The 19,858-nt window shown below is 32.8% G+C and overlaps 1 protein-coding gene across 3 annotated transcripts in view; it reads right to left on the bottom strand.

The window, feature by feature from the left end:
• Positions 1-1,411: 1,411 nt before the first annotated feature.
• The window catches only part of LOC134247443 (tubby-related protein 4-like), a 52,127-nt gene continuing 33,680 nt past the window's right edge, over positions 1,412-19,858 (bottom strand). For all 3 annotated transcript variants that reach the window (XM_062729809.1, XM_062729811.1, XM_062729810.1), the window contains 7 exons: positions 17,429-17,656; positions 15,854-16,094; positions 15,494-15,684; positions 13,100-13,340; positions 8,585-9,714; positions 8,156-8,347; positions 1,412-2,089 (listed from right to left, as the gene is read on the bottom strand). In XM_062729809.1, coding sequence (XP_062585793.1) covers positions 1,973-2,089; positions 8,156-8,347; positions 8,585-9,714; positions 13,100-13,340; positions 15,494-15,684; positions 15,854-16,094; positions 17,429-17,656 — 2,340 coding nt within the window. In that variant the 3' untranslated portion in view covers positions 1,412-1,972. The remainder of the gene's footprint in view (positions 2,090-8,155; positions 8,348-8,584; positions 9,715-13,099; positions 13,341-15,493; positions 15,685-15,853; positions 16,095-17,428; positions 17,657-19,858) is intronic.

The raw sequence follows: 19,858 nt of genomic DNA, 5'->3' as shown, positions 1-19,858 counted from the left end.
TGTCTGCATATTCCTATGTAGCACTGGTTCTCTGCCCTTGATTCCAGTCGCTGCCGCTAGGAATTACAAGTTGGTTTTTCAGGGCGCTTGCCAATCGGAACTCTTCGGATGTTTCGCGAACTCAACAGTTGTTGAGTTCGCAATTGGCGCTTGCGCCCGTTAACCAATGTCAGGGTACCAGTCAAAATCCTATAGTGCGCTTTTGAAAAAGGAATGTTGGTGCAGAATTGCTTAAAGCTTGTTTCTTAATTTGTTTACTTAGTTTCTTTCGACGACATATCTTGAAACTTTTGTCAAAAAAATTGAAATAACAACTTGAGTCATGTTTTAAAGCTGAACACGACTCGTAAATAGGCATACGCCATTTTTGATATCATTATATACGATACTTCAACACTATGGTATACTCGTCGCATTCTTCAAACCTGACTGCTTTATTGTCACGGGTATCGGCGTGGAATGGCGACCCGTGTTTGTGCTGGCTATCTTGCATTACCTTAGTTTACATTTTATTGCAGTTATGTGTATCTGTGTTGTTTGTATACTGCACTGACCTGTACAATTATAATTGTAAGTTTCTTTGGCATCTTACTTTCCTGCATTAGGTGAAGTATTACGTTTTTATTTTCGCTACCGAGTGCTGTGTGGCATACGTCCGTCAACCGGTGTCAACTGATTACACTGAACAGTGACGAAGTTTTGCCCTTTATATACGGGTCTGCAGAGTGGCGAGAATCGGGAGCAAAAATTGCGGACATGTTTCTTTTACGAATCGTGTTCAGCTTTAATGAGTAAAATAAATAAGTTTAACCTCGTAGTTTTTGAATTCTGAAAAATGGGATTTGAACTGAAAAATATTTGTATAGATTAATAAGAATGGTTTCAAAGAGGTATAATTTTGAACATCATAGAAGGTTTACAAATTCTTTATAGAAATGTATTTTTTACATCATTTTCAATGAAAGAAGACCAAAAATTATATACCAATCCAGGCATCCTTTTTTTTTTTGTATCATCTGTCCTTAATTGCAATAAAAAATGTCTGCAGTATGACGGTTACCAAAATATTTCTTTTCATTTATCAGAATGTACGAGTTATTCACTGCGCATATAACTCTATCCTGTATGATCTATTGAGTCACTGCAGACAAGATCATAGACCTTTTTTCCTATCGCAAATGAAATGCATGACTTGCACTTTGTACGTAAAGTAAGCTATCCCGCGAAAGAAAATTAAAAAAACATGAACCAGCAATTCCGCACCAATTTCTCTTTTTCTAAATTGTAATATAGGCATCGTAAGTGCAAATATACAAAAACAAATCTTATGTGTTTTCATGATGATTTATTTCTCAAAATCGTTAAAATAATGTTTTATATTATAATGAAATTTTTTTTAACTTAAAAAAAAAACATTTTCATCACTGTTACAAAGGATGAAAAATGGTTATTGAGACAGTGCTTAAAGTTCTGCTGTTCTTAGAAATTAGGTTTATTTATAAATGTACAAGTTACATATAATTTTCATCATGTACAAAGAAATTTAATGTACATTTGGTGCAAAGTTAAAGTGGAGAAATAAATAAAGACAGAATATATATAATAAGGCATTCTAAACTTAATTCGAACAATTTGCTGTTAGATTTTAATTATGACTTAATAATGACCATTAAAGCAATGAGATCAAATTGCTTAGTAAGAGATAAAAAGCATGAGGTATACAAACAATAATTTGCAGTCAGCTGAAATAACTGAAAGACGAGTAAAATGTTTATAACTGTGATTCATTTTTATTTCCACAGCTCCAAAAATACAACAGTACAGATATATTTAAAATATATTCATGAATATTACAGGGACATTTTTTATCTGCATTCAAATCTATAGAAATCGGGAGCCTTTTCTGTCGTGGGAAAAGGACACCCCGTTAATTCCTACCCTGCTGTCTGTTAGGGTTTTTAAGGTCGGATTCCTATTTTAGTCGCTGAGTCACATTAGCTAGCGCCACGGCAAAAGCTTGGAGTGCAGTAAAGGGATACTGGAAATCCAAAGTGTAAGCATTACTACCAATCCTACCGAACTGCATCACCTGAAAGATAAATTAATTATTCACACACCTGCAACTTTCTTCAAATGTTGAGGAAACACAAAACGTTAAAAAAAATAGATCAAATACCATCGTGTGATATGAATAAGCATGGACTATAGCTATGTTAAGTGTTAGCATTAACATCCTTAATGTTTAGCTGATAGCATACTTAAATTTTCAGTAATTTTAAATACTTTTTAATTTTTATTGAAACAAGTTGTTCAAAGCTAAATGCAATGAAAATATTCACAAACATTATGACTAAACTTAAGTGAGAATAATGATTTTTATGTCATTTGAAAAAAAAGACAAAAATCTTGGGTTGCGATATTTACAATTTGATAACCCAAATACATTCAACGCGGGGTTTATTATTGCATGTGTTATCCGCATTCCATCAATTGGCCTTGAAGTTTAAACTGCATATCTACATTACAACTGATTTACTCATTCATAATGTCCCCTACCTATCCCAGTGTTTAAAAAGAATTACTCATCCCATTGAAAAGAGTCCTATGGTCGGCCGACAAGAATATAGCAGCAGAAAATAATAACACAACATCCGGTTGTTATGATCTCATGTACCTTTACAAATATAAAATGTCAGCGAAAAAGTACTCAAGACAATACTTAATTCCCCCATCGTTTTCCAAAATCTCCTAATGCACTGTGACTTGGCTACTTTGGTCTATAATACAGGTATAGATCAATCAATTCCATCTGACCTGAACAGATTGCTTTAAATATATAAGACAGAGTGATCATGAGTAATGCATCCCCTGACAAAATATAAGTGCGATTGAACCATTTTTCAGTGTGCACTTCGTACCAAGGGGAATATTTCGATCGGGTGTTTCCACCAAATGTTTGGCAAGTTCACACGGGTTTTCATTTTAAGATAATTATTTTCTTCAATTGAATTTTAGTGCCATATCTGTAAAAATCGTGGGAAGAGGAATTTGTAATAGGAACCAACCATATCAATATCCTGCAGAAAATAAACTTAAAACTTCTTTCGTTGGATATTGTATTAAATTCTATCTAAAGCATAGTATAATTAATCACATTAGTTGCAATTATCAAGCAACGTTTAAAAAATATACAGCTAAACGCACTTTTTAAACTCACATGGTTTTTCGCACAAATTAAGGTCACATTTTTCTTGCAATAATACTTCAAATGATCGAGTTTCAGTACGAGACATGAACCTTATAGAATTAAATATTTCATGTTAAAGGTGCATATTCTCTCAATCATTATCTTAAGTTTTAAAACTCGATGTTTTAAAAGGGGGGTTGTTTATAAATTGCATGATGTTACATTTGATAAGTCAACCATAGGTAATCACAGATTAATTAATTGAGCTTTCCTTGATAATATTAAGTTGAAATGTTTAAATTGACTTCTTACAGATGAGTATTTTTCTAAGTACTTTGCACATTTTCCGTACTTGTCTTGGATTTGTCGAAATGCAGCGCCGAAAAATGACAAAACTGCATAAAGAAATCATGTCAAAGGATAGGATAATAGAGTATCGTATATCTGTTATTATTGAAAAGACAATTCATTTACATTTATGATCTGAAACTTTAAAATTTTGCTTTCAATTGGATGGTATTTTTATGATGCTAGATTTCATAAAGTAAACCTGAAAAATTGTCATGTTTTTAACATGGAAAGTAGTCGAACAGGTGAGAAATACTTCAACCATCTTGCGCCTTAGTATCGTCTTAATGTACAGAAAATACAGTTGTTTCTGTATTTAGGCAAGGCAAAGATATGCTTTAAAATGAACGTATACCAAGAAGGCTGCATTTGACGAGAAACCATGAAAAAACCATTTAGGAACTGCCATAATCTATCATCCAAGAGCAAATAAAAATCCTACCAATTAATATGAGTGAATTATAATTAAAGTAATGAAATAAGATTAAAAAATCAGATATAAATCACTTTTGAAATATACTTTGTTGTCATGTTTTATATTATTTTGTACCGGTATTATAACAATGTGACCTTAATTTGTGTGAAAAATCATGCGAGTTAAAAAAGTGCGTTGAGCTGTACACTGCACTATAAAAAATTAATTTAAATTACTTTGTTTATCTGAATGGTTCGTAAAAGATTTTTGGCATTGGACCTTTGATCATGCTTGAAGAAAGAGGGCGTATAAGGCGTGGACAATCCCCCGCTCTGAGACAAAATGTTTCTCAATTTTCAAAATTCATAGTTATATTTTTCTAAAATCTAAATCATCTTCTCAGTAACGTCATCTTCAAAACATTTAATCGTTTTATTCTACTGAACGAATTATTATTTGATAATCTTTATTTCAAAGTTGACAGTTAAGCATGTTTAGTGGAAAATAGGTTTACTAGAGCTATAAATTTTGAACAAGAATGGGTCTAGTCTCCATTCCTCGTTAACGCTTATATGATGGAGACGTAAATGTGGAATCTATTTCATTCGTCCAAAAAATGAAATATGAACCAATTCTATATGAAAATCGAAAATTTCTGGAAAAAATTTACGCTTCAACAAAACCGTTCATTTAAAGATATGTATGCCGTATTTTTGCATAGCTGAAACCAAACAAAAATTTCTGAAGTATGATAAGCTATCAAAAATGAAGCATTCTCTCAAATTCGACGAAATATTATTCGGTATTAACAAAGTACTGGTCGGGAAAAGAACACGATATTCTCATGCATATTTATTATTGTTTTACAAACAGCGTGACAGTTTGCTTTATAGGGCGTGCTAAACTTTTGTAGGCTGATTATCATTTTACGCATCGATTGGATGTTTGATTTCAATGGAATCAAAAATAATTTGCATATGAAACAGAGAACCCAGCAATACCACTGACAATACTGACCAATCGTATTGAATCACATGTTTACTAGCATGCAGTAAACAACAGTTACACTTGGACGGACAAAGAAAGTTTTACAACCTCCAATGATGATATTGATAGCTGCATAGTACAACAGCAGCAGAGTAGCCTTACTTATTCTATTTTTTGAATTTTCTTGTACGTATATAAAACCATCCGGTCAAATCATAACAAATATAATACATGCTTTTTTTGATAATATTAAGGAAATGTTTAAATATTGACACAGATGAATTTTTCGGGCTTTGACATTTTCCACGTACTTGGATTGCTGGTGAGTACAAATGCCAAACTGGTGAACAATCATTCAATGTGATTGGCCAGTATTCTCAGGATATATGTTGTATTCTGAAAAGTTTCATATGCAAATTAGTATTGATACCATTGAAATAAAGCATTCAATCACTGAGATGAAATTTTTAGGTCACAAAATTTTAGCACGCCCCATCTAACAAACTGTCACGCTGTTTGTAAAACAGTAATATAAAGGACTGACGTTTATGTTGGATCTGCGCATGTGCGCGGGAAAAGCATCATGAGAATCATCAGGTCGAGGAAACTATTTTTTGTGACGTCTGTAGGCAAGGAACCAACAAGCTTTAAAATCGACCAATCAGCTCAATGAGTTCTATTTATTGCATTTATGGGTTACTACTCAGTACATAAATACTTCATGTGTTTTTCGAACAGGCTAGTTTTTTTTAAATCGCTCTCAGAAAGACGTGGTACATTTCCCAAGTTCACACGCTTAATTATTATGTGTGACATTATCATCTACAAATCCCATGCTAACATTTGCATACAAATGAACAATGATAAAAATTTTGAAATTTACTTTATTGTACAGGTCCGTTTGTATACAATTTCCCCGTGCTCTACTGACAGTAAAAAGACAATTTCACGTGACTATATATTTGTGTGACAAAAAGCAACTAACTCTGAGGTGTGCTCACGTATTGACAATGTTTACAATGTGTACAACTTCGAAACATACAGTATGCTAACAAGAAAGACTGCATTTGTTTGTCAATATGAGCATAGGGATTCTCAATTAGTAACTATTCTTCCTATTTTTCTAAAACAGGTTTTAAAAAAATGTAAATTCGCTTTCCAGCCGTCAATTGAACTCGCACCGTACAATTCCCAAACCCACGTGTTTGTAGTGAAAGCGTATTATTTGATAATCTTTTTTCAAAGTTTCACAGTTAAGCATGTTTGCTGTGAAAATAGGTTTACCACGTGTTCATGAATATTTCAATAAGAGGCGGTTTAATATCCGATTCCTCGAGAAAATAATTTTTACAAGATAATATTTCATAACTTTTAAAAGTGATGGAGTGGAATTGTCTTAATTGCAGAAATTACATAACTTATGTAACTTGAGGAGACACCACATATATTTATTTCTTTAGCAATAAAACACTAATACGGCATATATATCTTTAAATCACACTGGCAGACGTCGATAATGCATATATACTTGGTAGCGTAGTGGTTAAAGCAGTCGGTTTTGGACCAAACCCTACGCTATGGAGAGAGTTCGAATAATACGTGAAGCTTTTTCTTTTTTGTTTTCACATATCTTAAAAACATAAGTGAAAAATAAATTATTAATAAAATATTAAAACAATGAAATACAGAATTAAATGTGTAAAAGATGATATAAACAATATAATTTTGCAAAATATAACTTTTAGAATTGAGAAATCTTTTCTCAGAGCGGGGGATCGTCCTCGCCTGTCTCATTCTTTACAACTCCTTTATTTTATTTTTTGGAAACAGTTGCATTTAATGAAAATAACTTTGCGTGGATTCAGCCTATGGGCTGATGTTAACTTTAAATTTCCTTCCAGGGTAATTTACGAAAAATTTTCTTGAGAAAATGCAACAGCACAACTAAATAGAAAAGAACCCTCACTGCTCAATGGTCCCATAAATGCCTGGTCTAATACAAAATTTTAAGCTCTCCATCGGCAAGTAAAAAATTTTCGAGATGGGCGTTAAACAACAAAAAATATTGCGACTATTTCTGTATATAAAAAAAAGCACATTTCGGATCGTAAAGGTCAAATTTTAGTACTTAACCAACTAAGCTTGATAATCTTCTGGAAGCATAGAAATATTTTAACATTGACAAATAATATTATGCTCATTTTGTTGAAAAATTGAAAACTAATTTATTTTAAGATGTTGAAAAGAATTTTAATGAATGGGTTTAGGGCCAGACGGTGGGAAAACGTTTAGAAAACGTATAGAAAATTCCGCTATGTTTCTCTAAGTTACAAAGTTGGTAGATGTGCTTCAAGATTACAAACCTTGCTGATTTTAAAATTAAGAAACATGATATCCTTTAAATAACATGGTGAATTTTTATACAAGAAATTAATTGATTTCATTTTCCGTAGAGCTCTCGCTCCGTGTTCAGAAGGTCTTGAATTCGAATCACGGCTACGACTAAGTTGATAAAAAAACGTGCAACTGTTCCATTGACCTTAAAGTAAAAGTTTCGGGTCTTTCGGATGAGAACTTAAAAACCAAGGCCCCATGTCACAGCAGATGTTGGTATGATAAAGAACCCTTAATGCTCAATGGCTGAAAGTACTACTTAATGTCAAGATTCGAAGCCCTTCACTAGTGAAGGTGACGTCTCTATATGAGAGAAATATTCTGGAATGGAACTTAAAACAATACACAATCAATCAATCAAAAAAAAACTGTTTTAAATTTACATTTGTTTTTTTTTTCCAAGAAAATAATATTACGAATATTGACATAACTTACGATTTTTCCGAACAACAAGAGCATTATTTTTTTTATTTTCATGTACAAGGATTCAAAATTAAACCAGGGATGCTAGTCATGCTACAAACAGACTTAATTCATTCTTCTTAAAGAGTTTTAGTACTTTTTACCAACTTGAAAAACAGAAACAAAAAGCTTAATTACAGATGACTCACTTTAGTGTACATATAAACAATGTTAATTCCAGTAAATATTAGCAATACAATAAATCATATCTGAGTCATTAGACTTACGAATGCATTTACATACATAACATTGCTTGGATACTGTTATGTTTTCTTAATTAAACTTTAAATCAATTTTTTTAAAATCAAAATACAATCAAAGAAGAAAAAAGAAGAAGCAAAACAGCTGACTAAAATGCAAACCTGACGACTTCGGAACTCGATTTGGAAATTTTTGGCAGACTCCTGACTGACCCGCCCTCCAAAGTCCAGCTGATAGACCTGACTGTTCTCATTCCACAGAGGAGCCTTATTATGCATGACAAACTGGCGATACCCAAGGTGTGGATATCTTGACCTTCCCCTGTCCTCACTTCTTTTCCGTACCTTCTGAAGCTAATACACATAAAAAGGCAACAGTTTTCATTCCTATCATTTCTAACTTTTATTGTATTCAAAATGACCATCTTCATTGTACAAGTTTATCACTTTATCACTACAGGCTTAAGGCTTAACTTTGAAGTTACTGTAAAGAACTTAAACTACACTGAAGACTTGCAATCTGAGTTATCATTCTTTGGTTTAAGAAAACTACATTGATTTCTTTATTCCATGATGAAGTTATACTAATACCTTCTGTTTAAGCTGTGTTTTCTGGAAGGTCTCCAAATTCTTGAAACTTTGGGAGTACTTAATATCCTCAAAGGCCTGATCATTTTCCTTATGTTGGTAACTTCTTGGATTGAAATGTCTGGATTTCCGTTTAAATATAGGACTATAGTGCTTGCAGGTGCCCTGGAGGATTTCTTCTCTTATATCTCTCATGGGAGAATCAGCAGCCCTGTGCAGGGGAGAGTTTGGCAGAGAGGCACTATGACAGATTTCTAAGCTGGAAGTTTTGCGAGTGAAAGAAGCAGGATCCACCACTTCATCATCGTAATGAAACATGGAACATGAAGCACCTGAGAATACACTGTTACTTTTACACGTGTCTTTATGCACATCTTCTAAAGACCCCAACATCGTGTTTGATTCCTCTCCAATTTCTGAAGGCTCTGGACTGTGATCACAGATAATTGCATCAGAGTCCACATTCGTTAGGGTTTCTAAATACAATCTTTTCTGGTTATCAGAGAAGGTTGGAGTCAATTGACTAGAATCACATATTATTCCTGCCATATTGTCTGAATTTTCAGAGGCTCGATTGTTTAATCCCTCGTCATCTATGAATTTGATGCCAGGATTCGCCAAATCTGCCCAACGATTCTCATCCCCATCTTTCATTATATTTGTCACTTCATTATGTAAACTAGTCCTCATTGAGGATGAATTATTTGTTTGAATCAAAGTCTCCCCATTAGGTGTTCCCCCAGTCACTTCTGATTGGCTGCCATTTTGAGCAACACTCCTAACCTTTGGAATTGCACCTTGACCTATGAGCTTGTCCTTGATAAGTGAATTGTCCAAAGTGTTGAAGGCATTGTTTTGAGCAACAGATTCAGAGGCAGGAGAAAGGGTCCTGTTTTTCATATTTGGAGACCAATGAAGTCTTTCCCCATTTAATACATTATAATTACTACTTATATTCCCACTGATATCACACAATACCTTTTCATCATTTTGATTAGTTGAGTTTGAGGATAGTTTTATATCCATGAAAACATGACTTGTAAGTTGATTAGCATTATCACCATTACATGTTTCTGACACAAGCATTCCATCTTCAAATCCAATGTCATCTGGATCAACAGAGAAATCATCATCTAAAAAATTAAAAACTGAATAATAATCTATATGAAATCAATGCATTATCCACATTGGAATTACTATAGGATGTGCTCACTTATGAAATAACACAACAGTTGCATAAACCAAATTTTAATCAATGTAAATGAATATTTAATCTAAAATTTATTTTTAAAAAATCTTGGAAAAGATTAAAAAATGTTTTATTTATAAGCTAGCAGCTGAATACAAATATTATATTGACAAATATATAATATATTTTTACAGACATTCACTGGTTAAAAAGTAACGAAAAAGAAAGAGGAGATTGTATCAGTGAAAAGCCACTTCCACAAAAATAAAGTTCTTTGTTACCTGGTTACATGACCTTGTATTAACTGGGATGAACTTTTGTACTGAACTTTATTTTGGCCTTGATTATATATTTCTTTCTATTGTACAGTTAACAAGACATTATATGCACAAAATGTATATAGGCATGTAAACAGCAAAAACCAGATTGTAGATCTATAGTTCCTGCTTTACAATTTCATTCTCCTGAAGCAACAAAAAAATTCATGAATAAAATGTCAATTCAAACAAATATACATGTACTTAAACTCTGAATTTACATATATACTTTTTTTAAATTTTCCTTTTTAAAATAAAGTAGCAAAGTGCTTATAAATACAGAGATTCAACAGTTGGTAGTTTGGAGTTGAAAAATTACATGTATATTTCCTCTCATTTTAGTTCTTAGGTTTTACAAAACACAACTAATCATTGCACCTCTGATATAAATCATTGTACCATGCCAGGAGTAGTACACTGATATTTCAGTCTTCAGAGAGAGGGAAATCTTGAACAATTGTGACCTTGGATGACCAAATTAGAGTCTGGTGAATTGAGAATGTAAAAGACTGAAATAGATTGTGCAATTCATCCAAACAGAAATGAATATTCATGATCCTCATCCCAGTCTGACAGCCATCAGTATTGTGATTTATGGTAAGATTTTTCTATCTTAAAATTCTTCTGAATAAGACTTGTCCATTTATACCTTAAACTTTTACTTTTTCTCTGTGCTATGATCACAGGATGTGCTTTTTCATCACTACAATTGGTATCCATAGATTCTGGTCAAAATCCATCACAAAATAATGAATTTGTTTTACAAAGTAGCCCCAAAGGGTCTCAAAATAAATAATGCAAAGTGGGTTTTTTTATCACCTATTATATTATGCACTTCTGGTCAATACCAAGGGAATTTATAAAATGGTTTATTCTAGCGCACAAATTGATATTTGATAATACCAAAGAAGATTTTTAATTTTTGCTATGGCAATGGAACTATCAGTGTGGTATTAATCCTCAATTGACCACTCAATCTGAATGAAATATCATAACTCTGCAAACAATATCCTTCAAATAAAAGATTTTATTTCAATAAAATCCAAAAACTAACAAGTGCAATTGGTAAGACGATATCCAAAGTTATAAGTGGAATTTTAAGACAACTTGCAGATAATTCTTTATTTTGTATGTGTATAAAGAACAGTGTAACATTTATAATTAGATTTGGTTCAAAATTGGTGTCTTCCATCCATCACCTTCACTGAAAGAAACACCAATTCATTGCAAGTGTGCTTGTTTTAACAGTAATGAAATTACTGTACATGTTCAACACAGTTAATTTCATCCATTCCTCTACAAATAGTATACACAAGTTTTATGACTTTACCTCCAAGTTATTTTCTAAAGTAATTTAATTTCTGTGTGCACAAGTTCAACACACTTAAATACATTTATTCACCTCCAAGAAAAATCCTGCAATTTCAAAACCTTTTTTAACTTTTCCAATGAAATATATTTATATGGACTCCGAGATAACAAACAGTATTCAAACTCAAAAGTCCATAAAACAATACATTTATATTATTATAACAGTAACTTGATCCGAAGGGTCGTACACTGATATTTCAGTCTTCGAGAGAGGGAAATCTTGACAGGCGCAGATCATCTGGTGAATAGATTGATCTAACGAGACGCGAAGCGTCGAGTTTTATGATCTGATAAGACTTGTCCATTTATACCTTAAACTTTTACTTTTTCTCTGTGCTATGATCACAGGATGTGCTTTTTCATCACTACAATTGGTATCCATAGATTCTGGCTCTCACAAAATAATGAATTTGTTTTACGGAAAATAAATAATGCAAAGTTTTTTTTATCTGTTATAATGATAAATTTATTATATACCCCCTTATAACTGGCTAAATATAATAAAATAAACCTTTAGAGATCAATTGTATAATATTAATCCATTAAAAAAAGCATAATAACAAGGGACTCGCAAGAACAATAACGTCATTTTTCTGCATACTACGTCATCAGTTTCAGAGAGTGGTGATATGGATTCAGAAAACCACAGTGTGGTGATCCGGAAAGTCGGATCACGACGTCACAAATGGTATGACTTTACCTCCAAGTTATTTTCTAAAGTAATTTAATTTCAAAAATTTAGTGATACACGTAAGGTATATAATAAAAGATAGGAGCAAAGCAAACATGGACCTCTAAAAGATCAGAAACAGGATCAGGTGCCATAAAGGAGAGAGCATCTCCTGCTGATCAGTCACATTGGCCATGTGTGCAATTCAGTGAGTATTTGATGACCTTACATTTAGTTTGAAAAATTTCAGTCAGCATTTGACTCAATGATAAACTGTGTTTGCTGACATTGTATCGACCATACAACTTATGGAATGATGACTTCAAATGAAACTGCTGATATTCTTTTTTCAGCAACATGTTTGTTAATGACTTACCCCATTTTTAAAATTATTGTTCATATATAGAGCATGCTTTTGTGTATTGCATCAACTGAGAAATATAAAACCTGTATGCAGGTGAAGAAGGTACATTGCTGCATAAGTAAGGGAAATTGGCAATTGAAAAGATTATATTAAAGTCAATTTAAGTCATCATTTGTCATAAGGCTTGGTTGTTAGATTACCATTAAAGTCTTTTTCAAGTGAAATACCTATATATGACACAGATGTGTCAGACTCTGTGGTACCTTTCATTTCAAGCTCACCAGGATATATCGTATTCAAAATAAGAATGGAAATAACCATTCTTAATTGACTATATGTCGTTGATATATCTAAAAGTCGAGTTGAAGGCCACAGCATGTGTTTTCTTCTTTTCACAAATAAGACTTTGGACAAATTCTGCTGAATCGTATGAATACAAAAAAATAGGTCTGCTAGTAAATTCTCCACAATCCCTTTATTCAACTATGCATTGAACAAATTCTATGTTCAGACCAAAAAAATTGATATCATATTATAAGTTAAATCTGACCAATCATGGATAAGATCTCCCCCCAATGGTTTAGTAGTAGACAAACTCCATACTTACATGATCTGCTATCCCACTCCTCATCACACTGGCCGGCAGGGGTAAAGTTAGGATCCCTGGACAAGGGTTGGTTCACTGTGCTGAGGGCTGTTATAGTGATGGTCATCTGTCTGGGCTGGAGGTGCAGGAGACTAGTTTTATACAGGACATTTCCCAGATCCTCGGGAAGGAACGGGGCCAGGCCGGTCAGCTTAAACTTGGTCCCCCAGATATTCGAGGTCACTTCCACTAGTTTATTACTCTGTGAAAAAAGATAATCAGACTTTTCTCAAGTAATAAGAATCTGGAATGCAAAATAAATGTAATAAATGTTTTTGTTTATATACTTTTATAGATTAAAAATCCTGGAATGTAATCAATAATCAAATCAGAATGTATACATGTAACTGAGCTGAAGGGTATCATTTGGCAAAATGAACAGATTTTAATGCAATATATAAAAATTTAGTCTGACAGATGTAGTTTATGGAAAATATACTTGGAGGTACATGTGAATTAAAATTCCAGGAAATATTATTTCAAGCAATTATATTTTTGGACATTTTGAGATTTGTGTACTTGGTATATAACAGAACAAGTAAAAATAATCCTGAAAAAAATACAAAGTATGGGCTAATTTCCAAAATATTATCTTCTCGTATTTTATCAAAAAAAATGTGACACTGTTTATTAAAATCAGGAAAAATAATTTCTACTTAATAATACACACCTACCTACAAAATACAAATATGATCAGCTATCATGATACTAATTATTGCTATTGCATTTGTAACTTGTTATAATAAAAAAAAAAAGCAATATAGCTGACATTTTTGAGAAATGGATTGTGAATCAGAACTCATTTCCTCCAACAGAAATGAACTACCAGCCTATTTTCTCCTTTGATAGAATTAGCTGGAATTGTGATTTTCTTGGAAAATATTGTAAAATAAGTTAGGAAAAATGTTTGATTAATGGCCCAGAAACTAATGTTTTTATTGATTTACAAAGATTCAAGATATTTTATGCCTTTTTTCACTATAAATGTCAGAGATGATTTGAAGTAAATGACAAATTTATATGTGCAGTAATTAATCAATCATAATAGCACCCAAGCATAGGACTCCCTCATTTCTTATGGATAAGTATTTTCATCTAAATCAATGAGCTGTCTTCAAATTAGAAAGATATTGATTCACTTCGGTTCCCTGAGGAATTGTTAGTAAAATGAATGAGAAAAAACTTCTCTTTAATTCAATCTACCCCAAACTCGAACATAAAACATGACTGTACATCACAGAATTGCTCTTATATATCTTTATGAAGTCCTCAAATGATTACAGAGGAAGAAAAAGAGCAAAGCTTCTGTCATTGCTTGAAGCAATTTTTTCTCCAACTAACATTGATGTCCTATAAATGAGGATTTATCAGAATACAGTAAGACAATGCCTATAGGTTTTGTCAGAGACAGGCAATATGAATATATTTTTGACTGTTTGTGATGGGTTGTGCATTCCCACTACTCTGGGGAGATTTTCACATATATAAGCCTCTCTTATCTCCATATGCAAGACTCCACAGTTAAACCAAATGATGAATAAAACATGGCAGCCGTTTCAGATGGAATTGATATTAAATATGATATATAGGGAAATTATGCATATATTATCCATATGTGATCAATAGGTCATTAACTGCTCTCTAAGAAATTTATTCCTTTAGGGAATTTTAATTCAGAATTTTATTCGTTACATCGGTCATTTATTGAATTATTGCCTACCACAAACTTAAAACAGGGATAATGCACGGCTATGTTAAATGATATGACTTCTGCAATTTGGCTTGTATAAATACTCAATAAAAGCAAAATCTAATAATAGTTGTGGTGTATGACCCCTTTTTATCCCTTAACAAAATAATATGATAAACACAATGTCTGTACAACAAAACAAGTAATTTGATATAAAAAGTGCACTTAATGAAAAAAAAAATTGTCCTTGCTTCACAGTTTAAATTGGCATATCACTTGCAGTCATTCGGTAGGAAATCCTTGTATTTCATAAAATACAATTAATTTGTTGACAATGATAAAGCTTTTTTAACAAACATTTGACACAATCTTTTCAACAAAAATTTTAAAAAGTTAAAGATCCACTACAAAATAGTAGAAGTTTTTACTTCCTGACTCAGGTTTACATGTACTTGCTGACTGCTGACTTGCAGAAAAAAATCCGGTTACTCTAACAACCCAAGCAGGTCCAAGATTGTTCTTTAACATGAGAATGCACCTAGCTAAACAAAATTACTTTTAGTTAGCATGTAACCTTACAGCCTTTAGTACTAATGCAACCTCATGAAGAGTTTCCAGTTGCCAAGTACATTTCTCAATGATATCTAAAATATTCAACCACTAACCTCTGGAAGACTGTCATTGTACAAAAGTTCATCAAGTGTACGGAAGGTGATAGATCTGTCCACTTTCTTCGCTCTGAAAATTTTGGGCCGTTTTTTGCGCTGCATTCTGGGAGAGCCACAACCATCGGAAGGAATATCTTCATCCGAGTCAGTTAAGCTGGCTTCAAAGTCAAACTCCAGAGTATTCTGGTCTAATTGATAAGAGTTTTTTTTCAATGATCAATATCAAAACATGAACTTATACAAAGCTATATAATCTATTGTATTTTCTAACTCCTGATTCTAAAATTTATTGCATTTTAAATCAAAATATGAACTTGAAAGCATCAGATCAGATGAGCTAATTAAATAAAAAAATACACTCATGATATCCCGCTTTTGCTCCTATCTTGGGATCATAGATGACAAAATCAGGCCTGAGCTTGCTGGCCCGCTTCCCTTTCAGTAAGGGTATGAGTCCCCCTAGGTACTCCAGGTACATTGTATAGTGCCCTCCCGAAGTCTCCTCCCCGTGTCTGATCATGGTACAGAACAGCCGCTCACTGGCAGGGGGAGGGGAACAGATGAACTCACGCAGCTTGAACGGGTCGGGGATGTAGCTCTGAAAAAAAGTATCACAATGCATTTTTGAAATCATTGTACTAAGTAAAAGGAAAACAAAAAGAAATAAGAATTTAAGGATCTATTGAATCAGTAAGGGCATTTTACTGTAAACTTAATATTATGATCATTCATGTGTGACCTTTAGGTATTAATGTGTGCTGTTCTTACAGGATGTCCCCAAGTCATTACTTTTTTTTTACAGTTTGTCCCAGCTCTTTCCCAGTTTTGATATTGTACTCTTTGAAAATGGACCAGAAGGGGTCTAACAAGTACAAAGATGGAAAATACTGACGTGCATTTCCCCTAATTTTATTATTTTTCAAAGCAATTAGCCATCAAATTATTACCAATAAACAGTATAGTGAGCCAATAGACTAGAAATTACAAACATATCAGACAGACCTCCTTCAAAGCGGAGGCCTTGGTTGAAACAAGTCAGAGAAAAAAAAAACAATATAGCTTAGCTCTGATCTTTGTCACTTGTCTTGTAGACATTAATGGCAAATTGATATTAATTAGAATTGGCTACATGTCCTCGTCAACAAAATCAATAATAGAATCAGATAAAGAAAACATTTCAATAAAAGTACAAACAAGTTTGTCTCCAGACAGGAAGGCAGATTTTATCTGCTGAAGGGAACTTGTTATCAATTTTTCTCTCTATTTCAGAGCAATATAACATATCATTTACTATAGCTCATTATATCAAAATACGGAGAGAAAATAAAAAAAAAAAATGAGACTGTCATAAATTTGATGCTGATTGTTCCCACTTCAACATATATTACTAGCTGCATGTGCCAGCTTCAATGATATCGAACCAATAAATAAAGCTTAAAAGCACAATAGATCCGATTTCAAACAGTGCATTTTTATTCCTTTAAGGAATTCTTTAACACAATATTATTAAGAAATGGGAAGAAAACTGATTCTTGCATGGCTTTGCGCAATCATACACAATAAATTTATTGAACATTACATAACACAACACCATTTATCAAGAGCCTTCCACTGTTAAAATAATTGGCAACCAGAGACTTTCTATTATGAGAAAATGTTGGTATGGCCTTTGAAATCTTGAGAACTCCGAGACTTTTACAATGAGAAAATGTCAGATGATGGAAAGATTCTGATCGACTCTCTATTAAAGCAAATATCTTTTATAACAGCATTCCTGCTTGTGAGAATTATGTGAAATTACTGGAGAAAATCAGTTTCCTTCGAAAAAAAAATAGTAAAAAAAATTTTTATATCAAATTAGTGAAAAAAAAAACTGACTCTATTTATCAGCCAGTAAACGCAGACATCATGGATTGAACACTACCACATTACCTTGATGGTAGGTGAGAACATGGTTTGAACACTATGATGAAGTCTCATGGGTAGAGGTAGTTTTCCTATCAACTTCTCACTCTTTATACAAATCTGTATGACCCTCTGGCAGAGGAACTGTAAAGGTGGCACCTTCTTCATCACCCACGCCACGTGGAGGTTAAACCCTGCTGCCACAAACAGGCGGCGGTCATTGTGGCCCCAGCATAGAGCACTCAGAGGTTTACCCTTCAAGATAGAAAGGAAATGACCAGCGATATCAATTTCATTACAAAAAGTCTCCTATCATAAAAGTAACTTAAAAGTATCACTTTATTTGTCTGTTGAAAAAGAAAGAAGGGAGCAGCATTTAATATATACCTGAAATGTTTTGTAACTATTGTAACACTAGTATGAATTTTTTTTTTTTTTGTGCTGTAAAGTTTACCAAATCATACAAACAAGTACAAGGAAGAGAATTTTGAAAGAATTTGAACAGAGACCCCCTTTAAAAAGCCATTGCAAAAGTGTTCACCTAGACCAAAACAGTATATTTACAAATTATCTATCTTAGTGTAATCTTACTAATCGATCTTTTCAAGCAATAATACATTGATGTCATTATTGTTTATAAGACTCTGCCTACTTTCAAATTTAATCAAATAAAAAGATGTAAAACACATTTTTTTTTCCGCATAAAAGAAATTATCTGAATGCATTTCCTTAGCTTGCATGGATTTATCATACACGTAATGAAAATCTCACAAAAAACAAACCACTCCCTGCGATAATTAGTACTATTACTTCATCTCACAATCCATCATCACAAAGCATAATTATTACCCCAATTCAAACAGAAATTCATCAAACAAGATTGATTATTCATAACAAAGCCAATGACGACTTCACTTAATATCCTTTATATAGACGTAAATGGGTCAGGGTAAAAAAACAAAAGAAGCCTGACAATGTACGCAATTTATCAAACTGTTTCCACCTCTGCCTCATTCTGAGACTAATCAGAGAGCCTCTAATGCGACAAGGCCTGGCTAATTGTCAGGAACTTCAGATAAAAATTATCTAGGCTAAGACCAGGCGACCCATGTATATGATCTCCGGATCGGAAACATTGACGACCCATAAGCTGTCTTGTTACGTAAATGCAATCAGGGCCAATCTAGGTTTGTTTTCAGATTGCCTTATTTGGATAAGTTTACATCATGTCTGACCCAAGAAATTGTTTTCCAGCTTTATTATGATTGCATGGATTCCAAAAAGTCATTTGTCTGAAGCATCCATATTAGCATGCAAAGAATACATGGAGATAGCTTTGTATTAAAATGCATTGGGGGATCAAGAAAATTATGGAATGTTCATACTGACATTGAACTTGTTCAAATGGAAATAAAATTCTTGAAAGTTTTAACACAAAATATCCAATCTTGAAGGGTCCAGTCTTCACGAAAACTTTTCAAACTAACTGGCCAGTCGGACCAGTGAACTTTCAAAATTTACTGGCCCACCAAAATTTTTACTGGCCCCTTGATTAAAAAATAAAATAAATACATTTTCATAACTGTAAATTTATACATGTTTACATACTTCAACTTTTGAATGCCGCCATTTTTTGTCCTTTGTCGCGTTTCTGTTAGTTGTTCGTTGATGCACATTTTACGTACTAGTTAATATTTACTGGCTAGTTCCGGTTGTTACGTAATATATCCATGTTATGATAATAAGGGTTACAATAATATCATTCAACAACACGTGCTTATTCTTTTTATATCATATATCAATGAAATTTATGCAAGTAAGTCAGTTAAGATATATATTGACTGTGTTTGATTTTTATAATCAACAAGCCCATCGGACTTCTTGAATTTTGATTTTCACTGACCCGACATCAAAATTCACTGGCCTCGGTCTTCGGACCAGTGAGTTTTCGTGGAGAGAGAGAGGGAGAGAGAGAGTACTAACCATGATAAGATTTTCAAAATCTCATATATTCAAATTTAAATACTAAATGAATAAAAATTGACCTAATGTCAAATCATGCATTTCTTTTGTGTCCTATTTGAGATTCAAATCACAACTATAGCTACAGTGTTCTCATTTGTTAATTTTGTGCAATGATCATTATTGGAACACTTTAATCAAATATTGAATATCTTAATTCATTTACAACATAAATGACTTCACAAATTAATTGAGAATCTAAACCAAATTCCTTTTCTCTCTCTCTCTCTTCTATATAGAATTTTCTGATTCACAATATCTGTAGAAAAAAACAAAAAAAAATACTGTACATCAAACATAATACCAAGATCTTCAAATATTTCCATGCACTTTTGTTAGCACTGAAATATCATCAATGGATGTTCTTGAAGAAGAGTTACAATTTATAAGCCTGAATTGAGAAATGTTCGCAAAAACAGACAATTGTCTCTTTTC

The sequence above is a fragment of the Saccostrea cucullata genome, unplaced genomic scaffold (assembly GCF_032062105.1).
Source record: "Saccostrea cucullata isolate Sc308-1 unplaced genomic scaffold, CSIRO_AGI_Scuc_v1 ctg1989, whole genome shotgun sequence".
NCBI lineage: Eukaryota > Metazoa > Mollusca > Bivalvia > Ostreida > Ostreidae > Saccostrea > Saccostrea cuccullata.
Note: the sequence above shows the minus strand (reverse complement) of the source record. Positions and strands in the feature narration are given on the sequence as shown.